This window comes from Diabrotica virgifera, chromosome 4 (assembly GCF_917563875.1).
Source record: "Diabrotica virgifera virgifera chromosome 4, PGI_DIABVI_V3a".
NCBI classification, from domain to species: domain Eukaryota; kingdom Metazoa; phylum Arthropoda; class Insecta; order Coleoptera; family Chrysomelidae; genus Diabrotica; species Diabrotica virgifera.
The window spans coordinates 39,959,393-39,983,175 of NC_065446.1; the positions used below are offsets into that span (position 1 = coordinate 39,959,393).

Below are 23,783 nucleotides of genomic sequence, written 5' to 3' on the forward strand. Positions count from 1 at the left end.
TAACACATTTTATATTTCGTGTTTCAGTGTATATTAAAAGTCTTTAAACACAAACAAATATTTAAATACATACAAACTTTTAACAATATTCTTAAAAGTTTATTCCTCTTATTGTTCCTTAAATTTGCATATGCCTAGACAAAGGTATAATGAAGTACCTCGTAATTCCTGAAATTGGTAATAGCTTAGGGGCATTCAATCAACGGTTATAGTTGATGTATAAGTGTGGCTTGTAATACCTTAATACTTGGTTTAAATACTTTTATTATATTCTGAAACACGAAATATGAAATGCCTTAAAAATGTTTATCCTGATACTGATTCGTTAAACTGATAAACATAATTCCATTTATAACTGTAATAAAAGTTAGTTTCCACGTTAACAACAATGAACAAAATAATTCAATTTGGACGTTACGAATTGTCCGTTACGAATTTGTATAGTTACGAACTGTCGCCGTTACCAAGTGTCGCCGTTACGAACTGTCGCTGTTACGAATTGTCCGTTACCAACTGTCCGGTTACGAACTGTCGCGTTACGAGATGTCATGGAACCGTATAAATCATCTCTCGCCCTCACCACTGTCTCGGCCTAGTAACAGTTTGCTGTCTCGCCACTGTACTCGTTACGTGTAATCAAGCCATCACGGCTTGTGATACCTGTTGGGTATACCTGTTGTGTATTATGCATGATACACATAGGAGTCAAAGTGTTTTAAAAATAAATTTTTTTTATATCTATAATAGATATTTATGTACCACATCTAAATTTGGGTATACGCAATGAACGCGTGACAAAATTTAATTTTAGAAGAACACGTTATCGAATTTCAAATATGGTTAGAATAAATTTACAGTTCACTCCTCTCTAAAAGCCAATAGCTACGAAATCACCGGAAATGGAGAATTAAAATCCGTATATGCAAAACGCACAACATAGAGACTAATTATTAATTACCTTTTAAATTCGCGAACAAACGATCTCAATCAATGGTAATTAAACCATTACCTTGATTAAATGCAGCTCGCTGTGTATTATTTTTAATTCAAATGACCGGAACTTCAAATACGAAAGAAGAATCAACATAAAGCAATAAATGTAATTTCCATTTGATATTTTAATCTTATACATATTATATACAGTGATGAGCGCGCTAATAACCGACAGAATAACGCAAAAGATAGAAAACATATTAAGTTGTGAGATAAAAAGAAATGAAACTAGTGGAGGTGGGAAATTTAGCGATAAAAACCTATAAATTTATATTATATTTATTGTTTTCCACCTTTAGACGTATCGGACGAGTTTGGCAACTGCCACTGTGACAGTGACAGTTTTAGTCGACATACTCCTCTGAAATTTATAGGTCTTTTTCGCTAAATTTCCCACCTCCACTAGTTTCATTTCTTTTTATCTCACAATACGTTTTCCATCTTTTGCATTATTTTGCCGGTTATTAGAGCGATCATCACTGTATACGCAAATAATGTACAGAATATTTTTAAAATATTTTCTCGTCTGAAGTTGACTTTTTATCTTACTTTTAGGTGCATATAGGCGATGTCAGTTAATAATGTATCTTTTAGTATATTTCGTATTACATATATCCAGTTATTACATACTTTCGAAAAACTATCTTCTTTGGGAATTATTTTCTAGAGTATTTATACACAGAATGTTTTATTATTTTTTCGAATACTGAGAAAACTAATAAATATTTTTGAAAAATTTACACGCTGAATGGAAGATTACATTATGACTGAGGGCCGAAAGTCCCTGAAAACCTCTATAAACTTATTTTTTCTACAACCGTGCTAAAAATGCAATTTTTAGCACTCCATACGAGCGTTAAAAATGCTACTTTAAGGCACTAGTGCTTTAAAAAAAATTTAAGGCACTGCTGTTCGTATTGACCGTATAGGCAATTTTGATGTAATGTCAAAAAAAATATAAAAATGGAATGTCAGTCAAGTTCAAGTAAAAGTTTTTGTAGATATTGTCCTGTAATTACGAAATATTGTATGATATGCGTGTTAAAAAGTACATTTTTAAGGCACTCATGTGAATTGCAGAACTCGCTATCGCTCAATCTGTAAACTTTCACATGCGTGCCTTAAACGTGTACTTTTAACACTTATATCATAAATAACTATTAATAAGCTACATGAAAATTGGGTATGATTTTTAATTTCAAATACCTTAGTCAAAGGAAACTTTTTATTTATTCTAAGGGACTTTCGGCCCTCGGTAATTATGTAATCTTTCATTATGCATTTAAATTTTTCAAAAATATTTATTAGTTTTTTCAGGATTCGAAAAAAAAATAATGCATTTAAAAAGCATTGGCTAGAAATTTTGAGCCTACGCTCTTAATAAGTGCAAATATTTTAACTGCATAATTTTCATGTTAGAATAGGACCACTGAATCGAAATTGTTTTGACAAAATGTTGCTCCATCAAGATATGGTAAATAGATGGCTTATTTAAAAATAAGTATAAATTAAAAATTCAAAAAAACCACATCCGCACACCGCTAAATTTTTATCAGTACTACCAAACTTTACAGTTAAAATTTTTAGTGGTTAGCAAATTTAGAAAAAAATGAAATAAAAAACTAAAACCTAAACTGAAATTGTTGAACTTCTAAACATTTATTGTTTTTGCCAAGATAAGCGTGATTACAAAATGTTATTGAAATAAAATAATTTGTAATGGGTAGTCGGATTTTTCCTGAATGGAATGAAATAATTATATAACACTCCTCATGCATAAGAATGAAGATCAAACAGACCTAGAAAACTATAGGTCAATCAGTCTTCACAACCACCTGTATAAATTATTTGCTCGAATAATCACTACCATTTGGTAGGTTTTAAGAGATAGTTATTGCGGATTTTTTTACATAAAGTTAAGAATTTTATATTCACCATTAGCGTGCATAGGGAGCGTTCAAGTATTACGTAACGCGATTTTTGAAGATTTTTGACCCCCTCTCCTTCCCTACGTAACGCACTGTAGTGGGCGTTTAACTATTACGTAACGCAATTTTTGAAGATTTTTGACCCCCCCCCCCACCCCAACCTGCGTTACGTAATACTTGAACGGTCCCATACGGGTAATATACGGGCATAAAAAATTCGCAATAACTACGTCTTAAAGCCCACCAAATTTCATTTGCATATCTCAACTGGTTGTAGAGCAATAAATAAATCGTCAGTTTGTAAGAAAAAATCAATATCCCGTATCTCGGAAAGGAAACATTTGCAAACATACGTTTATAAAGCAAACTGTCATTATTTTTTCAAGCAGAATTTTTTCAACCCTTAAAGTTTGTCGCACTTATTTAGAAACACAGTGTATTGATGAAGCACATGTCTAGTTGTTAAAGTACCTAACTTTTTTGTTATCCAACATAAACGAATGAATAAAAAAACAGAATGTTAAGAAAACATATAGTTTGGCTATAGTTGGGTTTTAATTTCAGTATTTTATAAATGCTAGAATATTCCACAGGGTGATGCAGTGGAAACAACAGTTTTATTGGTAGTTGGTACACCCCGTATACAATGACAATTTACCTATCTAGCAACAATATTATTACAGCGGTATTGATAAAGAATCAGGCTATAACATATTATAAAAATCAATGAAATCGGCCAACGGGTTTAGAAAATACGAGACATCAAAAATGACCAAAAGTGGTAGGATTTCTATGCACGTAAATTTAGTAAAATAAACACCATACGTGGGCAGGGCACCTTACAGCGGGGTCACGGAAGAAGTTATCCATTTCTATTGGCGTTCGCTACTGGTGAAATTATACAATTTTAATACAGTTTTTAAGTACAGTGGAACCTCGATAACTCGGATTAATCGGGACCGCGGCCGATCCGGGTTATCGAAAATCCGGGTTAGCCGGAGAATATAGTAAAAATTAATAAATAACCTCCATTACAATTACAAAAACATGAAACACATATGCACAGTACACATCTAAATTACGTATAGTTGTATAGAGTGTAGAGTTTTGTTCATTTCTTGGTAAAAAACTCAGTCATACTGTAGAGATGTACCGACACCATAATATGGTAGGTCTGGATCCTGCGTACAAAAAAAAATTGATAAATAGCAAGCTGAAAATTTGTTATTAGCTTAAGGGTGTCTAGTCGGACAAACATTAATATATGGGAACACTGGAACAGGGGAAGTTTTAACTGTGGAACAGGTTAAAAATTTGGAACGGTCAGACCACGAAAACGGCACATGTATTTTTTCCGACAGAACAGACTTAAACTCTCCGAACAGAGATTAAACTCTCATGCAAAAATCAGACTGCTATTTATCACCAAATTGGCGTTTTAATGAGTGGAACATGTAGAATATGTCAAATGACAGGAATTATGACAGGTGATAAATAGCAGTCTGATTTTTGCATGAGAGTTTAATCTCTGTTCGGAGAGTTTATGTCTGTTCTGTCGGACAAAACAAATGTGCCATTTTCGTGTTCTGACCGTTCCAAATTTTTGACCTGTTCCACAATTAAAACTGCCCCTGTTCCAGTGTTCTCATATATCAAAGTTTATCCGACTAGACACCCTTAAGCTATTAATAAATTTTTAGCTTGCTATTAATCAACTTTTTTTTCATACGCGGGATCCAGACCTATGGTAGCATAATATCATATTATGATGCTGCAATAAATTTATTTTAAAGATTCGTCTTTATCAATCCTAAATAATGTTTCTAGTTTCTTTTCCATTGTCACTGCAACATTTTTACGTTTTGTTACCATTACGTAGACAAAGCAAACACAATCTGAAGCACGATTACATTACAGAACGGAAGTGATTAATAGGCTGTACTACACACAATACAAGAATTTTTAAATAGTCACGTCTTTTTTAAACAATGCTAAGACAGTTTGACATAAATAAAGAAAAAGGAATACAGACAGGTGTCTGTTCTTTCCGATAAGCTGAGACGGTCGCTCTGGCTGCCGCCGTGTGCATGAATCATTTTTACTATTGTACTTATGTGTTCAAATTACACAAATACACATTATCTCTGAAATATTATTTGGCCTACATACATTTTTATTTGATAAAATTGTTAAATTGTTTATTTGTTAAATTTTTGTCTGATGAAAATCGGTCCGGGTTAGCCGGACTTCCGGGTTATCGGGGGCCGACTTATCGGGGTTCCACTGTATGTATGTATTTAATAAATACTCTCTATTCGCAATGATAGTCATTATTTTTCGATTTCACAATTATTTTTTTCCAATGCGTATTTATCGGGTTCGAGTTTTTGTTATAGGATAGCTATAGGATATCCATTATGTTAGTGAAACTTTGTAATTACTTTTTTAAGGTTTATTAATAACTTAAACAGTTATCTGAAGTTAATACTTTCGCTGGCACTTATATTATGGTCAGTTACTTTAGTGTGGAGCCAATACGAAATTTGAAAACTGTATATAACTTGTATCTCAATTTAATAGAAAAATTAAATTTAGACTAATTTTGTCTTGGAGTAGGGGATAAAATTTAACGCCGAAAAGCTGTGATAATTCTTATATACCAACTGACGCCCAAATGCATCAGAAACCTTGCTGAACTGAACTGAACCTACAAAACTTTCCTAAAAATACCTAAAATAAAAACATAAAAAAACCTAAAATAAAAAAATCTTTATATTTTAACACAAAACAATAGTATATTGTATAATAAGTGGGAAAAAAGACATATTTCTCACGAGCGCAGAAGTTTGTTGAATCAAGCGAGGGAGAAATATGTCATTTTCTCATGTGTTGTACACTGTACTTTTTATATGGATGCGGTTTTCTCAAGAGTTCAAACTTCAAAATTAAATAATTTAGTTGCTTTTACCTATATTATATGCATAAATTGAAATAAAATACATATACATGTAGTTATTTAATATTCTTAAAATTTATATACGTATCTTATTTATTTAAAATTCTAATTAACGGTTATTTTTGAACAGTTTTGAAAGGTAATTCCTGGTAAGTTTTACTGTAACACATTTTGTTTGACAACATTAATTGTGTTTGTATTGTACATGTTACCATGGAAACGGCTATCATATGTACGGAAAAGGCCGAGAACCCGTGAGAAAAATTATTTCTCACTGCAATGGCCCACTTTTCTCACTGCGTGAGAGATGTTTCGTTTTAAATGTATGTAAGTAGTGAGGGAATTGGCACATTATATAGCATCCATAGAAAAATATCCTTACAACATAAATTTAAGTTTTTACTTATAATATGTTATGCAACAGTCTAAACAAAATCCTGGAGTGTTAGGAAATACTTTACAATATACAGTGACGAGCGCGCTAATAACCGGCAAAATAACGCAAAAGATGAAAACAATATTAAGTTGTGATATAAAAAGAAATGAAATTAGCCGAGGTGGGAAACTTAGCGGTAAAAACGTAGAAATTTAGATTCTATTTATTGTTTGCCATCTTTAGACGGATCAGAGGAGTATGTCAACTAAAACTGTCACCGTCACAGTGGCAGTTGACATACACCAGTGGGTGTTTCAATAAAAAAAGTCAACAACGTTTCATTTTCAAAAATCCGCCATTTTTTATTTAAAGGCGATATATAAAATTCAATCTATTTAAACAAAACTATTACTAAAATAAAACATTTCAGCGAAAACCACTTATTTCTATCTTGAGTCGTTTAGAAGTTATAGGCAGTTAAAATAAGGGGAAAATATAAGTGGACACCCGGTATAGTCCAGGCTGTATGATCGCCTCGTTTAGGTAAATTATTCCGATTCGTTTTTTTTTGCACAAAGTTACTCAAAAAGAGATCCTTATAACAAATCCACAGGGTGACAGCAGGTACCGCGGTTGGAAAATTGTTTAAACAATTTAAACAAATTCAAAAATTAAATTTTCTCATTTCGGACAATTTTTTTTTAAATTCTTTTGGTCAATCTCAGCAAAAAAGGTATCTTGTTATTTTTTTCTAAAATTGATTGTTGTCGAGTTATATGCGATTTAAAATTTGAAAAACCGGAAAATCGTCATTTTTAAGGCTTAATAACTCGGTTAAAAATTATTATGAAAGGTCAGAAAGTGACCAAATCAACGTTTAAAGCCCCCCTACAAGATCCTGAAGAAATTTTTGTCATTATATTATTACTAAGCTGTTATTTTTAATAATTAACAATGAGTGCTAAGCGCGTATTTAGGCGGCCGTCATTGTAAGTGCGAGTGAAATTCACCATTGGATGGCTGGAATGGTGCATCTCTTTCGCACTCACCATTGACGGCCGCCTTATACGCGCTTAGCGCTCATTGTTAATAATTAAAAATAACAGTTTATAAAATAATGACAAAAATTTCTTCAGGATCTGTAGGGGGCTTTAAACTTTGATTTGGTCACATCTGACTTTCATAATAATTTTTAATCCTTAAAAAGAATTATTATTAAGCCTTAAAAATGGCAATTTTCGCGTTTTTAAAATTTTAAATCGCCTACAACTTGACAACAATCAATTTTAGAGAAAAATCACAAGAGACCTTTTTTCCTCATAATGACCTGAATCTGAACGAAATTAAAAAAAGTTTCCGAAGTAAAAAAAATTGATTTTTTGAATTTATTTAAAAGAATCGTTTAAACAATTTTCCGACCGCGTTACCTCCTGGCGCCCTGTGGATATGTTATAAGGACCTCTTTTTCGAGAACGTCGGAATGGAGGCCGAGTGAAATAATAAAAATTTAACAGCAAAAGATAAGAACTGAAGACGGGATTCAACGCAACGTGAAATAGCGAACTTTCTATCGAAATTTGTTATTTATGATCATTAAGCTAATACCAAATCTTAATTTATTGCCTCTTTACCCTATTTTTATTGTCTTCAGGAGCGCGGACCATTTTCCGATGAATTGTCGGTAAAATGACACAGTTCAAAGAGATTTAACATAATAATAGTCTCCCGTTTTATACCGCTAACGCAGCTTTGGGATTATAGCCCTGTTATATTTAGGGCCTACGGTATACATGGAAGGTAACAGGGCCAGTGCTAAGCATCAACCTCCTATCATTACCCCTGGTTTTACCCAAGGTACTCATTTTATTTAGGCTGAGTCGACCTAGGGCCTAAAGACATTTTTAAAAACATCTAGCTGTTCTCGCCGGCGCTATGATTTGAACCCCGGCCTATCTACATGGAGGTCAGATATCCTGCCGCCTGAGCTACTCCGGCCACAGAGATTTAACATACAGGTGCTAAAACGTCCCCCTTTCGACAGAACTAGGGAGCTGATACGATCTGTGCCTGGTAATTTTACTATGTAGTGGTGTAACCACATTGTGTCAAGCGTTTTATCATTGTATGAATTACCCAACTGAATAAAAATTCTACCGCCTACTTTGGTGGTGTATTCTCCGTACTCTGAATCCGACCGATTTTATCAAAAAAGTAAATATTTATTAGGTTTAAAACAGACGAACCACTTTGCAGCGCTACTCTGTGGATCCACAAATAGTTCAGAGAAATTAGGAAAAAAAATATTCTGTTTGTGACACAACCCCCTCCAGGTCGAAACCAAATTTTTTGAGTAGTATGGACATCTAAAATAATAACCTATATGTTTCCTGCAACCGATTTTGATGATATACATAATTATAAACAAATGAAGATCAAAAAACGGTAAATTTTCGCTTTTTTCGTCTATTACCAAAAAGTTAAGCATTTTAAACAAATTTGAGAGTAAGAAACTCATAAATCATATAAAAAAACTTCAATATGGCGTTCGCTGAATATGTCTATCCTTATTGGTTGCTTAGAAAATTGCAAATTGAAAATGAAAATGAAAAAGGTCCAATGAAAAATGAAAAAGGTCCTATGTAGCAAAGATTTAACATTAGCTCTTAAAGTACGCCTAACAAAATGTTACGTATATAGTGTACTATACTATGGACTGGAATCATGGACGTTAAATGTAGAGACAATGAGACGACTTAACGCCTTTGAAATGTGGACGTATAGAAGAATTATGAGGGTTTCCTGGGTAGATAGAGTTACGAACAATGAAGTACTGAGAAGAATAGGTAAAGAGAGGGAAGTTGAACTTACAATTAAAGAAAGAAAACTACAGTACCTCGGACATGTGATGCGGGGCGAGAAGTATGGCATCCTGCGACTCATAATGCAGGGAAAGATAGATGGCAGAAGAAGCATCGGCAGAAGACGAATTTCATGGCTGAAGAACCTGAGAGAATGGTTTGGATGCAGCTCAAAACAACTATTTAGAGCTACTGCCTCAAAAATTAAAATAGCTATGATGATTGCCAACCTCCGTAGCGGAGATGGCACCTGAAGAAGAAGAAAATTGCAAAATAAATCATAAATTTTGAGTTTTTATAAATATTCATAACATGTAAAAATTAACTTAGAACCTTCTTATTACACGGAACACTGAGACTTCTGGTGCTTAAACCATACCCTAAATTTCAAAGCAATTGGTCAAATAGTTAAAAGTTATTTAATTTGTTTATCCCAAATTATTTTTTTTGCCACACTATAAGTCAGAAAATGATGAAGTTACAGTAATACTTTGGATAGTTTATGAAAGAAGATTTACACTATTAATTTAATTAAAAAAAAATGACAAAAAATAATTATAAATATTGCAAAATTATTTTGCAAGAACATGTGAATAAAACGGGGGGGGGGGTTGCTAACTTCGTCCCTAAATTGTCCTAGGACAATAATTGTTTTTCTTTCTAAATGTGTATAAAAATTATTCAGTCTTTCTAAATATGAAAAAATAATTTTTCTACGAGCGTGCAAAAATGTCTACTTTCGCGCACGCATTTTAGTTTAGAAAGTTTTACTTTTCCGCACGCGTGTTACTTTTCCGCACGCGGTTTACTTTTCCGCACGCGGTTTTTACTTTTCCGCACGCGTATCCACCGTCATGGAAACCAAGATCGTCGTCATGCTAACTAATTATATTGAAAGTTTGGTTTTGACAACATTGTCAAAGAATTAAGTCAACTTTTTAACAATCTTATTATCAAATACAAAATATGTAATTTTAATTATATTTATTTATTATTTACAATGTTTATATTGAACGTACAACTGAATCCTACGCTTTTTTCTTCAAATATGCTGTTAACTTAAAATAATCGCCTATATTGACATTTTTTTCAATTTTTAATACTGACTTGAGCATGGAATAGCGGGACCACAAAGTATTTGGTTTGCAGATTTTGGATAGACTAATAAAATAAGCCAAAAACACTTCTTTTAAGCTATTTACACTTTTTTCTTTACACCAACTCATAAAAATATTGTATTCTTTCTTGTACCTGTTTGCTGATTCTTCCGGTAACAAATTAAGATAATTGACGAGGATAGATGGAGGTAGTTCTTCGTCACTTGATGCCATCTAAATCACTGAATTATTTTTTAATTCGTAAGTAAAGATAAATTTTAAAGTGTGTGACGTGCTTCTTGACAATAATTGCTTTGTTTGACATCGTTGCTATGCCTTTAAAATATTAAAACCTGTACATAACAGGTATTTAGGCACCGCATTGAATTTAATTCGGTGTTATTAGATCGTCGTCATGCTAACCAATTATATAGAAAGTTTGGTTTTGACAACCTTGTCAAAGATTTAATTTGTGTATGTATTTTTATATTAATTCAATTAATTGATTAAGATTTGGTCATTTTTAAATGCTCGTAGAAAAAATATTGTTCCTAACTCTTGCAGAAAGTCTCTTTTCCGCACTCGACTGCTTGTCGAACTCCGCTTCGCTTCGTTCGGCAAACTGCAATCGCGTGCGGAAAAGTATGACTTTCTGCACTTGTTAGGAAAATAACTATTTTCTACGGTTAACGGTTAAAAAGTTATTCTAATTGTTTATAAGTAAGCAAAAAATCGACATGTTTTTGCAAAATAATTTTACACTGTTTAAAATTAATTTTTGTCATTTTTTTTTAAATTAAGTTAATAGTATGAATGTTCTTCTTTCATACACTGTCCGAAGTATTACTGAAACCTCATAATTTTCTGATTACAATGTTGCAAAAAAATTAATTTGGAATAAACAAATTAAACAACTTTTAAACTATTTGACCAACTGCTTTAAAATTTAAAACATAATTTAAGCACAAGAAATCTCAGCATTCCGTGTAATAAGAAGGTTCTAACTTAACGTTTACATAAGTTATGAACATTTATAAAATCTCAAAATTTATGACTTATTTTGCAATTTTCTAAGCTACAAATAAGGATAGACATATTCAGCGAACGCCATATTGAAGTTTTTGATATGATGTATGAGTTTATTATTCTCAAATTTGTTTAAAATGCTTCACTTTTTAGTATCTAGGTAATAGACGAAAAAAGCGAAAATCTACCGTTTTTTGATCTTCATTTGTTTATAACTATGTATATCATCAAAATCGGCTGCAGGAAACATATAGGTTATTAATATAGATGTCCATACTACTAAAAAATTTGGTTTCGGCCTGGAGGGGGATGTGTCACGAGAAAAATTTTATTTTTCTGGACTAAAAGTGAAACAGGCGATTTTCTAGCACCAATGATTTGCTAGCGCTACAGAGTGGTTCGTCTGTTTAAACCTTAATTTTACAGTACTTTGGAGTGCCAACTGTGTTCTCTTTCCTTTGCACTATTACAGTAGACTCCCTCTATAACGAGAACTGAACTGGCAGACTAATTACCTCGTTATAAGCCGATCTCGTTATATCAGTCAACAATGATATTGTGCATACATGTAGGTATTCTTTAAAGACAATCGTAATAAAAGTCCGTTTGATGTTTAACAGTTTTAATTAATAAAATAGATAGCTAAATTATTGATACTATTAAATTGACGAAATATAGAAGTGATCGTGTAATTGCGACTAAAACTTTACGAGTTCTCACAAAAGAAAGTGTCTTTGAAACATTCGCGTTTATCTACTTAATATATGTCAATATTACGTCCTTACGATTATCCCAAATACAACCTCTTAAGTTCGGGAATCGACTAGATGTATTCGTTCTCGTTCCCTACGCGAAAACAAACCCTCTTAGGCTAATCTCTTTTTTCCTGTGAAAGAACCCAATTAAAATTGGTTCAAAGTATGTACCGACCCGCCGCCGTCTTTTTCCAATAAACTAAAATTATAAAGTTAAAAGTAGTCCGCTACCGTCGCCGTAATCCCCTATTCGTTCTGCACATCTGGGCCAACGTCCATATGTGTGAGACCCTTATCCCGTTCTCGTACTAATAATTAAGAAAAATGATATACAGAGGAATTTAAAATATAAGGTAAACTATTTACAATCCTACATACATATGAATATGTAGTTTTCTAAGACATTATCTTCCTATAGTGAAGCCATTCTGAGCCATATAAGATGCTAAATATTGTTTGAATGACGCTTTTGAAAAAGAGTCGGTGGATTTCCAGGAACAAAATTGACAGGCGGTGGAGTTTATTTTATCACCGGCCTCGATTAGCACACAGATTTTAGACATTTCTGTATACAGGCAGCTGGGGTATTTATTTATAGTATAGCCATCACCGCGCCAAAAAAAAACAGGTAAAAAACATGTTCTTCGATCTTATTTTCCCTCGTTATAACCAAATATGCCTCGTTATAGAGGGTTTTACTTCAATAGGAATTTCATGGGACATCTAATGTACCGCGTTACAAGCGAAACCTCTTAATACCCGTGTTCGTTATAGAGAGAGTATACTGTATATTATACTTTCTATCTCTCTGTGGCGACGTTTAAATTGGTAAACCGCTTAACACCTTCTTCAACGCGTCGTTGCTTGGTGCGAACCTTTATACGTTCTGCCGGAGTGTATTTTTTTAATAAAGAATGAAGGACTTATAAAACTTGAGACTAAAACTTGAAAAAACCAGACTCAAAAATGTATAAATTGAACCTTTAGCAGGTGCCTACAATGCAAGACAAGAAGTAAGTATGCGTAGAACTCACTGAAAAAATAATCTATTTATTTCCACAGTTTGTGGATGCCAGAAAGCCTTCAAGTAAAAGGTTGATTCAAGTAAACAAAACGCCTTTTGGCGACAGGCGGCATTGAAGGTGTTAATGCAGTGTTTCCCAACCTTTTTTGCGCCATGCCCCACCTTTGCTTTTCTAAAACTGTCATGCCCTTCTACGTAACAATAATTTTTAATATAAAAAATTTAATCTAACAATAAAACACTGAAAACGTTTGTTTTATATACTTCCACAAAATTTATTATAACTATGTGACTACAGCTGTTTCGGCAGAGTGCCTTTCTCAAGTGATTTAGTTTACTATGGGTTTATCTTTTTAAAGTCTTTAACTGAACAGGTTGAGGAGTAAGGAGCTGTTTGTCTCGAGTTGGTTATTCAGAATTATATCTGTATTTTTTAATTTAATAATTTCCAGCTTAAGGCCTTTATATTGAATATGCAGAATTTGAAACTCTTCATTAAAAGAATGATTATGATCTAGAACAGCGGTTCTCAACCTTTTTTACTCAGCGACGCACTAACGTACTCCTTACAGATTCGCGACACCCTTATATGTACAAATTTTTGCTAGTGGTAGGTATAAGTACAGATGAATATATTAAGAGCAAACAGTAGCGATCAACAGGTAGCAACAAACGCGTTCCAAGATTGCGGCTCTAATTTTTAATATTTTGTCGATATATTTGGCACACATATTCGTAATATAATAAAGAATGGCGGTACAGAGCCCAATTTCAGAAATAGGTTAGTATGTGGAAATTACTCTATAACTAAAAAATATTGAAAAAAGGAGCCTGTACCGCTATTAAGAAAGACAAAAAAATACACTTTCTTCAAATAAACTTTTTTATCCCGTGCCTAGATTTTGTGTCACATTGGAAGTACTAAAAATCGATTTTTTCTGTAACAAGAAATTGAACGTCACTGACTTGGCAACATTTTGCGCCTATGTGTATAAAAATTATTGTTTTTGATAGTATAAACGTCACTGTCAGTGTCGAATTACCGACGCACTGTTGCCTCACTTTTGAAAGTTCGCAGAACTTTCGCAATCTTGGACCGCGTTTGTTGCTACCTGTTGATCGCTACTGTATGCTCTTAAGCATATTATTTTTTATTTCGTAAGAACATAACAAGCAAAAAACAAAACAGAAAGAACACATAAAATTAGTGTGAAATTTAACTCTGATGACTTTTGTAAAGTATATCTATCCGAGGACGAATTGTAGACAGTCACACTCTCAGCTCGCTGTCCACATCAAGTAGTCGAGACCGGTAGCTAGATTTTATATTTTTCGTAGCAGAAAATGCAGATTCGCATAAGTACGAGGCCGAAAACGGCAGTAAAGGGATACTGCTTTCTTTGCTAATTCTGAGTATTCATTCGTAACTGAAATCCAAAAAAATCCTACTACTAAATCCTACTAGAGCTACTTCTCTAAATAAAAAAAAATGGTTGAATGCATGATTGGTATATTATAACAAGTAAAAAATATAAATAAAAATATCGTATTCGTAAATCTCGCGACACACCTGATAGGTTCTTCCGGCACACCAGTGTGTCGCGACACGGTGGTTGAGAATCGCTGATCTAGAAGGTGAAGTGCGTATGTAGAAGTGTCTGTTTTTCTATTGTTGAAAGCCATTTGGGGTTCTGCTATCCGTTCGTCAAAGGTTCTGCCAGTTTGACCGATGTAAGTTTCCGGACAGTCACCACAAGTTAGTTTGTAGACACCACTACACAGAAAACAACTACAGAGTGGTGTCTACAAACTAACTTGTGGTGACTGTCCGACAACTTACATCGGTCAAACTGGCAGAACCTTTGACAAACAGATAGCAGGAAAGTAATATGTTGTAACGGTTCACGTTACGAAATTAGCTCTTTAATTATTTTTATAATTATTTTCTCATGTTCTCTTAATTATAAACTGGTATCACTGATGGAACGTACTACAGGGTGTCCCAGACTAATTTAGCCACGCTATATCTCTTAAACGAATAGAGATTTTCGAATGGGACAAAAAGTGATATATTCTACTTCTAATACATTTTAATATGGCGTACAAAAAAATCATCCCCTAAATATTCATCCCTTAGTTACAACCCCTAACTTTATTTTTTTAATAGCACCATGTATATTTTTTTATAGTTTTGGATGTGGTCTTTTATCGTCTATTCAACACATTTTTTGGAAATAAAATCGGTTCGTAAATAACCAAGAAACTATCAGTTTATTTTTGTTAATTGTGTGTCCCAGACTAACTTATCCAGCCTATATTTCTTAAACGAATAGAGATTTTCGAATGGGACAAAAACTGATCTATTCCATTTGTACACTTTCATATGGCGTAGAAAAAATTCATCCCCTAAATATTCATCCCTAACTTACAGGGTGCTATTAAAAAAAATAAAGTTAGGGGTTTGTAACTAAGGGATGAATATTTAAGGGATAATTTTTTTTCTAAGCCATATTAAAGTGTATTACAAATGTAATAGATCAGTTTTTGTCCCATTCGAAAATCTCTATACGTTTAAGAAATATAGCCTAGATAAATTAGTCTGGGACACATAATTAACAAAACTAAACTGATATTTTCTTGGTTATTTACGAACCGATTTTATTTTCAAAAAATGTGTTGAATAGACGATAGAAGCCAACATCCAAAACTATAAAAAAATATACAGGGTGCTATTAAAAAAATTAAAGTTAGGGGTTCTAACTAAGGGATGAATATTTAGGGAATGCTTTTTTTGTACGCCATATTAAAGTGTATTACAAGTAGAATATACCACTTTTTGTCCCATTCGAAAATCTCTATTCGTTTAAGAGATATAGCGTGGCTAAATTAGTCATATACGCCACCTAGTGAGAAATATTCTTTCGGGGTTCTGAAAATTTGACAAGGCGGTCGTGCTTGACTTGACTGTGAAAGTGCGCTGGAAGTAGGTCGACGAATTTTTGGTTCCATAATGGCGGAAGGTTTCATTTTTTAAGTAATTTATTTTGAAATACATTTTAATTGTAAGTGTAAATGGTGTCCCATGGGTTTGCTAAATCCATCCAGCGTGTTCGTGAGGAAAACAATAACCAATAAAGGAGATTCCGCCATTTGGGAGAAATATTAAAACCTACCATGTAGATCCTTCAACCACCTGGAAGGCGTCGATTCCAGCCACGGCCACAGTCAAGTCACCATTGGGTTTAGTCACTTGGGAGCAAGTTTATGGGAGGTTCCAGCTCCTGATTTCCTGTACACCTGGACCTACAGGAGGTACAGTTTTGCACCACCATGGTGCTCATTTTCCGGTATGCGGCAGCAACCTTTTCAGAAGTCAGTTGGGTTTGTTTGGGAACAATTAGTGTGGTGATATGAGTAACTATTGTGGTTTATATTGCAGACATTTGGTTGATATATTATGTTAATAATTATTTTTTTCAGATTTAGTTTGCATTTATTTGTTTTTTTAGATACATAAAAGAAGTACGTTCCCAAACTCATGTATAAACCTGCGGTATCGTATGTTGAACTCGACATATTTGCCAAAAAGGTATTAGGTTTTTATATTTTATTGGTAATTTAGTCGATTTCATGTCATTTTGTAAATTTAGGTTGTATTATTTGCTTGTTTCCCAAGTATTTCGTCGTTACTTTATTTCATTGCATTTGCTCGGTTAATTTAAGTCGTTGTATATTTATTTAACTTCATTTCTTTAGCGTTCATTCATCAACTTTGATTAATTCATTGTAGTATTTTCTCGTAGTCAGGCTTATGCCTATTTATTTATATTATTTTCATCTTTGTCGGTTTCAATTTAGTGGTACATACGTAGCAAGCGTACTATAACCATTTGGTAGAAATCTCATGTGAGTTGTACCCTATGTATAAGTAAGAGGTATATCTTTTTGTACATACATATAACAGGGCTGTTGTTATATGATTCATGTTTAACGATAACTTTTGTCATGTTAGAGTCACATTATATGCATTGTTTAACTCAGAGATTGTCAAAAATCTAGTAGTTATTTTTTAATAAATGTTTATTTATTTTGCATATCATTTCTTATTATTCCTTATATTTACATTTACTTACATATTTAATATATTTAATATTTAACAGCTGTGTAAGATACCTGGGAGAGTGATCGAAGATCATTTTCTTGGCGCCCATGATTTGTTAGTGTTATTTAATTTGTTCTTCTTTAGCAATTATTCTCTTTTATTAATTTTCAGAACATTATTCTTATCTTAGTATATTTCTAGTCATTATTATCTACTTTGAGCTACTGTTCTTCGACAGGCATGCAAACGAGCCGTATCCATCCTCGAGTGTCAAGTTGTTCTCTTGCATCTCTTGCTAGCCAACTCTATTCAGTTTGCCTCTGTCTCTTCATACTTCTACTTCTATTCCTTTTAATTCCCCTTTCCTCAACTTCATCTCATCTTATCATTATTTCCCCCTACATAATACTACTGCACAAATAGTATTTCATTACTTCAGCTTTTTCTTAATATTTTTTATTACTTCGGCTTCTCAACGTAGAAGCCACCTCAGGCCACGTAGAAGCCACCTCTTCGGCTTCTCAACGTAGAAGCCTTCTCAGCCACGTAGAAGCCACCTCTCTCTACATTTTGTCTTAATAGCTTACATCTAGTTCCTTTTTCCTTACTTCTGTTGGAGTTTATCGTTCTCTTTACTTTCACTCCAACAGAAGTTTTTTCTTTTTGTTACAATGTCCAGCTGCGGTCATTGAATAGTTTACACCCTTACATCTAATTAGTTGATTTTTTGAAGTTTTACATCGTTTAAATCCACATTTTACGTCAAAGTTACGTTAAATGTCTTCACAGTTTATGAATTCACAATTTATCAATTGACATGCATTGACCAGAGGTGTAACCAGGATGATCCTAGGGGGGGCGGGTTACAACTACTAGATGGTCTCTGGGGGAATAGTAATGGTTTAATCGTAATAGAGCTCAAAGTACAACCAAATGGAGGGTTACAACCCCAAACCCTCCCCCCCGGTTACGCCTATTGACTTTCCATAAGCACATTTGACTCACGTTCAAATATGCAGCAACTTGCCTTAGTGACCAACTTTCTTCGAGTATGACAATTGCTCTTGTCACGTCATGCCTGGTCGCGTCATTCAAATGCATTTTATTAAACTTTTTTTAAACTTTAAAATTTTTTTTTCTTTACCTTGGCTAAGTTCAAAAAATCTGGTTCAATTTATATATTTTTAAAATAATATATAAAATTAATTAATTAAATTAATATATCAAATAGAGAAATTAAATTAATATATCAAATATTGCACACTGCGTAAAATTATACACCAAAGTGGTGTTATTAATCTACCCAATCGCATAGACAAATTAATGATCTCTCAGATCTCTGTAATGTTAACCAACGACCTTGAATAAAATTGATACTTACTACAATAGGATTACGTTAATACCCATATACCTGTATTATTCAATTAAGTAATAAGTAATTAGTACTCACGGTAGACAGTTGAACAGTGTCTACGAGGTCGATTTGATGTAAGACGATCTCTGAAGTTTACCCCAAAAAGACAATCGATAATATTCTAAATGTTGAATTCGGCTGTAGAAATTAGATTAATTCATTCAATTCAAAATGAATCTATATGAATTTTGACTCAACCACGTTGATCTTCGGCTTTTTGGGTGAAATTTATGAATAACCCTAGTTTTTACTAGCGCATAGCGTTTGAAAAATTATTAAAAACGAATAAATAAAAAATATATGACGCACATTACCAGAGAACGGCAGTTCTCGCCAGTGGCGCACACCTACACTCCCTATACGCGACATTACCAGAGAACCGCAGTTCTCGCCAGTGGCGCACACCTACACCCCCTATACGCAACACTTATATACACGAAATTTTCGATTTTCTAAATCTGACTGAATTGAAAATTGGGCCAACTCCAATCTTAAAGTTCAGCAAAAGACTCACCCATTCATATGTCAACCATCCGTTTTGGTCAAAGGGTGTGGATTTTACGGCCCTTCCTATTTAGGGCCTGTTTTTCGTTCTCGCCCCCAAAACTCCCAAAAACTTCGAAAATTTAACTCCGACCTTTGCGGCTTCTAATAGAAGCGATCATTACCTTTCCAACGCATGTCTAATTTTGAAAATCGGTTATACCGTTCAAAAGTTGCCGAGCTCAGAAATATGAGTCAATTTTTATTTAAAAAAGGGAAAATGTTTGTGGATATGTACATATGTATGTATGTATGTGTGTGGAAAAGTTAAACCGATCTGCATTTTTTTTTCTGTGTTTGAAGAGGGGGTGAGGGTCGATTCAGAACCGGTGTAGTTTGTGAGTTTTGACTACCCATAAGCCAGCTATAGGACTTGGTAGGTACGAAACGGCATATTTTTTGGCGGTGTATATCTTCGGTTCAAGAAGAGATAGGAGAACAGTAAATACACCAAATCAATAGCGTTCAGTTAAGCTTTCAAATGGTGTCTAAGCTGTCAGGATCAGACATACACACGGCTCAGTATAGCCGAAAAACTGAAAAACTAAACTTTGAAAATTTTGGTTTTTCGACAATTACTCAAAATTTCAACCTACGCATTACGCCAATAACTGAGCGTTTGTAGAAGGACTCTAGACAAATCTAACGGTGTATACCTTATATCCAGGAAAATTCGAATTTTTAAGTTATAGGCTTCATAAGTATGATCAAATCTATTTCTTATGGGAAAAACGGGTTTTCAAGCTCAATAATTCCTGTAATAGCTTCAGTTATCATACTTGACCTTAGATGCATGAGATACTACTTGTCAATACGTTTCAAACTCATGTTTAGTGAACAAAATCGGTTAAGCCGTTTAGAAGTTATTAAGCTACAAAAGTATAATCCAATTAACGATTATTCCCTAAATGGTTTATGTAGTTGTAATGGTTACGACGCTAATTTGATCTGGCAACGGGCAATCCGAGTTCATTTACCGGCCATCCCAATATTTTTTTCAATCTATTTCTAATAGAAAAAAATATAGTGTACATTCGATGGACACTAGATCATTTGGGAGATAATGCGACAAAGGCGACCATTTATAAAGCTTAACGTGCCATCGAGAAACATTGCATTCAACTTTATACATTTAATTTATAAATAACTTTGAAAAACTCCTGATACAAGAACAAAAAACCGCTAAACGCCGTAAAAATGAGTGCGCATACAATATATTTCAGCTACAAAAGATCTGATATGAATATTACGTGGCGCGAAAATGTATTTTCATTTTGATGCAAAACAAAATTTTAGTTTTATTTTAAAATATTTTTTTCATAATATTTGCTAAATTTGAAGTAAACGCGCCACAAAAGAGTTTCAAAATTCAAACTGTATCAAAGTTACTCTTTTGTGGCGCGTTTTACTTCAAACTGGCAAATATTATGAAAAAATATTTTAAAATAAAACTAGAATTTTGTTTTGCATCAAAATGAAAATACATTTTCGCGCCACGTAATATTCATATCAGATCTTTTGTAGCTGAAATATTGTATGCGCCACTCATTTTTACGGCGTTTAGCGGTTTTTTATTCTTGTTTATACATACTGGGACAGTCCGGAAAAATACTTAGCCTACAAAAGAAAAAAGAATGTGGGTGTACTTTGTACGCACGTAAGAAGTTATACTTCTATTATAATATAATTTCAACGAAATAAATATACCTACTTAACAGTTACAATACAAAAAATTAACAATAATTACCAAAATGAACCAAAACTTAACAATGCCAAATATTAAAAAAAAAAAAAAAGAAAAAAGTATGAATCGTCCGGGATTTGAACCCGCAATCTCACGATTTTTTGATCTCTGGTCCAATGCTCTACCAACAAGGCCATCAAGCCGCATGCTACTTACCTTTCAGATATACACAATTAAAGATCACGGTGACAAGTGAAATATAAAAATCGATGTTTTATTATTTTACGCCCAAGGAAGACAAATCCAAAGACAAAAAATTATAATAAAAAACCTTTTAAAACCACCTTTTTCAAATTGCGCAAGTTGTATTATTAATATTAATGTTAATAAATGAAATATAAATATTTTGACGTTTCACAATTTGACAATTCACTTTTAACTGCAGTGCCTTAAAAATTTTAAAGCACTAGTGCCTTAAAGTAGCATTTTTAACGCTCCATTGGAGTTCTAAAAATTGCATTTTTAACACGTTTGTAGAAAAATATATTTTAAAACACTAATATATTCTTTCCACACCTTTTCTGGACTGATACATACATAAATTAAAACATTTTGAAGTATAACTTCAAAAATATAATATGAAAACTATTTAAAAAGGCAGTATAACTATTAAGTAACCTTTGTTTGTTTCTCTTTCCACAAATTTTAAAACGCAACAACCATACATAACCAAACCGTCAACCGTCCAAACCACAGCTGCGCTACAGCTACCATATTGGATAATTTTTGACATGTTTTGACATTTGAACATCCAATCAGAACAAAGTTATAATGCGCATGTGCCCGGATCGTAGGTTTTAACATATAAAAATTCACCCTCATATCGCGCGTAAAGAAGTATAACTTCAAAAATTAAAATTTTGGAAAGTCGCGATTTACTTCGTTATGCCGCGTCCACACTGGTAAAAATTTGCGTCGAACCAGCTGTTCGTCGCAAATATTTACGTGCTCGAAGTAAATTGTGCTAGTGTGGACGTGTTCGTCGCATAAATCGGACGCAAGAATTTTCGACGCACACAACGCACATGCTTCATCGGTTATCGTTTTCGAACGAAGATCAAATGATTTGAGCACCGTGTCCTAACTGGTAAAAATTTGCGACGAACAATTAGTTCAATACGCACGAAAAATTTACCAATGCCGATGCGCCATAACATAGTGTCCTTTGTGTCGATGCACTTGACCTAGGAATGCCTTAACTTATTTAACCCGCCTAAAAAATACGCTGTCTTGAGGTCTGCAAAGTAGGCTTCTGTGGCAGCGATGACCTTTTTCAAGTTTTTCAAGTTTGGAAACCAAAAGCAGTCGCATGAGGACAAATCTGGAAAATACGCTGGATTGGGCAGCAGTTTGTAGACCGCAATTCGACCAATTTACATGCATGCATGCGTGCATGTTACCATGGAAACGACGATCATGTGTATGAAAAAAACAGTGGCCGACTTTTCTTACAGCAATGGCCGACTTTCAAACTGCGTGAGAAATGTTTCGTTTTGAATGTATGTAAGTAGTGAGAGAAGTGGCCCATTGTATAGCGTCCATAGAAAAAAGTTGTTCTTTAATAAATTTGTTCTGAATTTGCTATAAGAAAAAAAAATATCCTTACAGTAAGGAAATAACATTCCCGTACAATTATTTTTCGTTTCCAGGCAACGGCTAAATATAAGGAAATATCGAACGTTTCTTTCAAAAATGTTGTCAAAAATGTCTAAATTTCTGACCGATTTTCGGAAAAAATATTTTTTTAAATATGTTTACTCACCTTCGATTAGCTGGTCAACCATAGCATACACATGTGAATTGGCTTCGTCCGTCATAACCCATCCACCTGTAGTAATTTCTAATCTTCCGGAATGAACAAAATCTTTTAAAGCCCTTTGTTTACTGGGATGAGCCTCTTCCCACCAAGCGTTCAAAAACGAAATTTCAGACCACATAAAAGTAAGATTTTTGTATTGTTGCAATTTAGCTACCATATTGTTCATTATTTGTCTTGAAGACGAATGGAAGTAGTTCTCGAAGGTCTTCAACCAACCTGGGTCATTGTGCGAATGGGGTACTATTATAACCTGAAAAAGAAAAAAGTTGTGTTAAACAAGTGTGTAGTTTACGTACATTTAAGGTGACACAATTAATTAAATAAAATATTAATCAAAAGGAAATGAGAAAAAAATACTTGAGGTTGAATTTTTTATTTATTTAGCGTATTATTTAGCATATCAGACTTTTACAGTACGATACATACCTAATACCTACATACACTTATATTGTAATATATTATGTAAACATTAAAATAAGAGTGATAGTCCAATCAACAGCCTTTTTCTCGTGGAATTTTGAGAACCAAGGTCGATTTCCTTGAAAATTTGGATTTAGGTAGTAATTATAACCTTTGTCAAAATCTACCCTATGCCGAATTGCGCTTTTGCTCTGGGGCTGAAAACAACCCCATCTAGGGGATGAAAACTTTTTAATGAAAGTAACTACGGAAATCGACAGAGTGACCAATTCTGAGTAAATTTTATTCTATAAATTTTTTTTTGCAAGATTGACACTTTCCACATTATTAACGATTGAAACTATGCATTTTTCATTGAAAAGACTCACGTTTTATATCCGTTTTTCATGAATAACTTAAAAAAATTTAATTTTATAGAAAAAATCATTAAGAATAAAATTGTGGCCAATAAAAAAACAAAGAGATTCGCGTCAGAAAGACCTATGTAAACCCAATAACGACTGTGCTATTGCTCTTTAAAGGATGGTTATTTTCGAAGAACCTCGAAATGGAGAACCTTCAATCACAAATAACTCGAATGTGGTGCAATTTTTTGGGAAAACTTTATATACATATTTTAAAGATCATTAAAAAATATTTCAGATAAACTCTGACAAAAGTTTTTTTTATAAGAACTGACTCATTTATGACGAAAAATAAAGTCGCTCTCTGCTATTTTCTTTTTGAAA

The 23,783-nt window shown here is 33.4% G+C and overlaps 1 protein-coding gene across 2 annotated transcripts in view; it reads right to left on the reverse strand.

Moving 5' to 3' along the window:
- LOC114335808 (alpha-mannosidase 2) overlaps nucleotides 1-23,783 on the reverse strand; it is a 334,793-nt gene that overhangs the window by 71,319 nt on the left and 239,691 nt on the right. For both annotated transcript variants that reach the window (XM_050648165.1, XM_050648166.1), the window contains exon 5: nucleotides 22,579-22,885. In XM_050648165.1, the coding sequence (XP_050504122.1) occupies nucleotides 22,579-22,885 (307 nt within the window). The remainder of the gene's footprint in view (nucleotides 1-22,578; nucleotides 22,886-23,783) is intronic.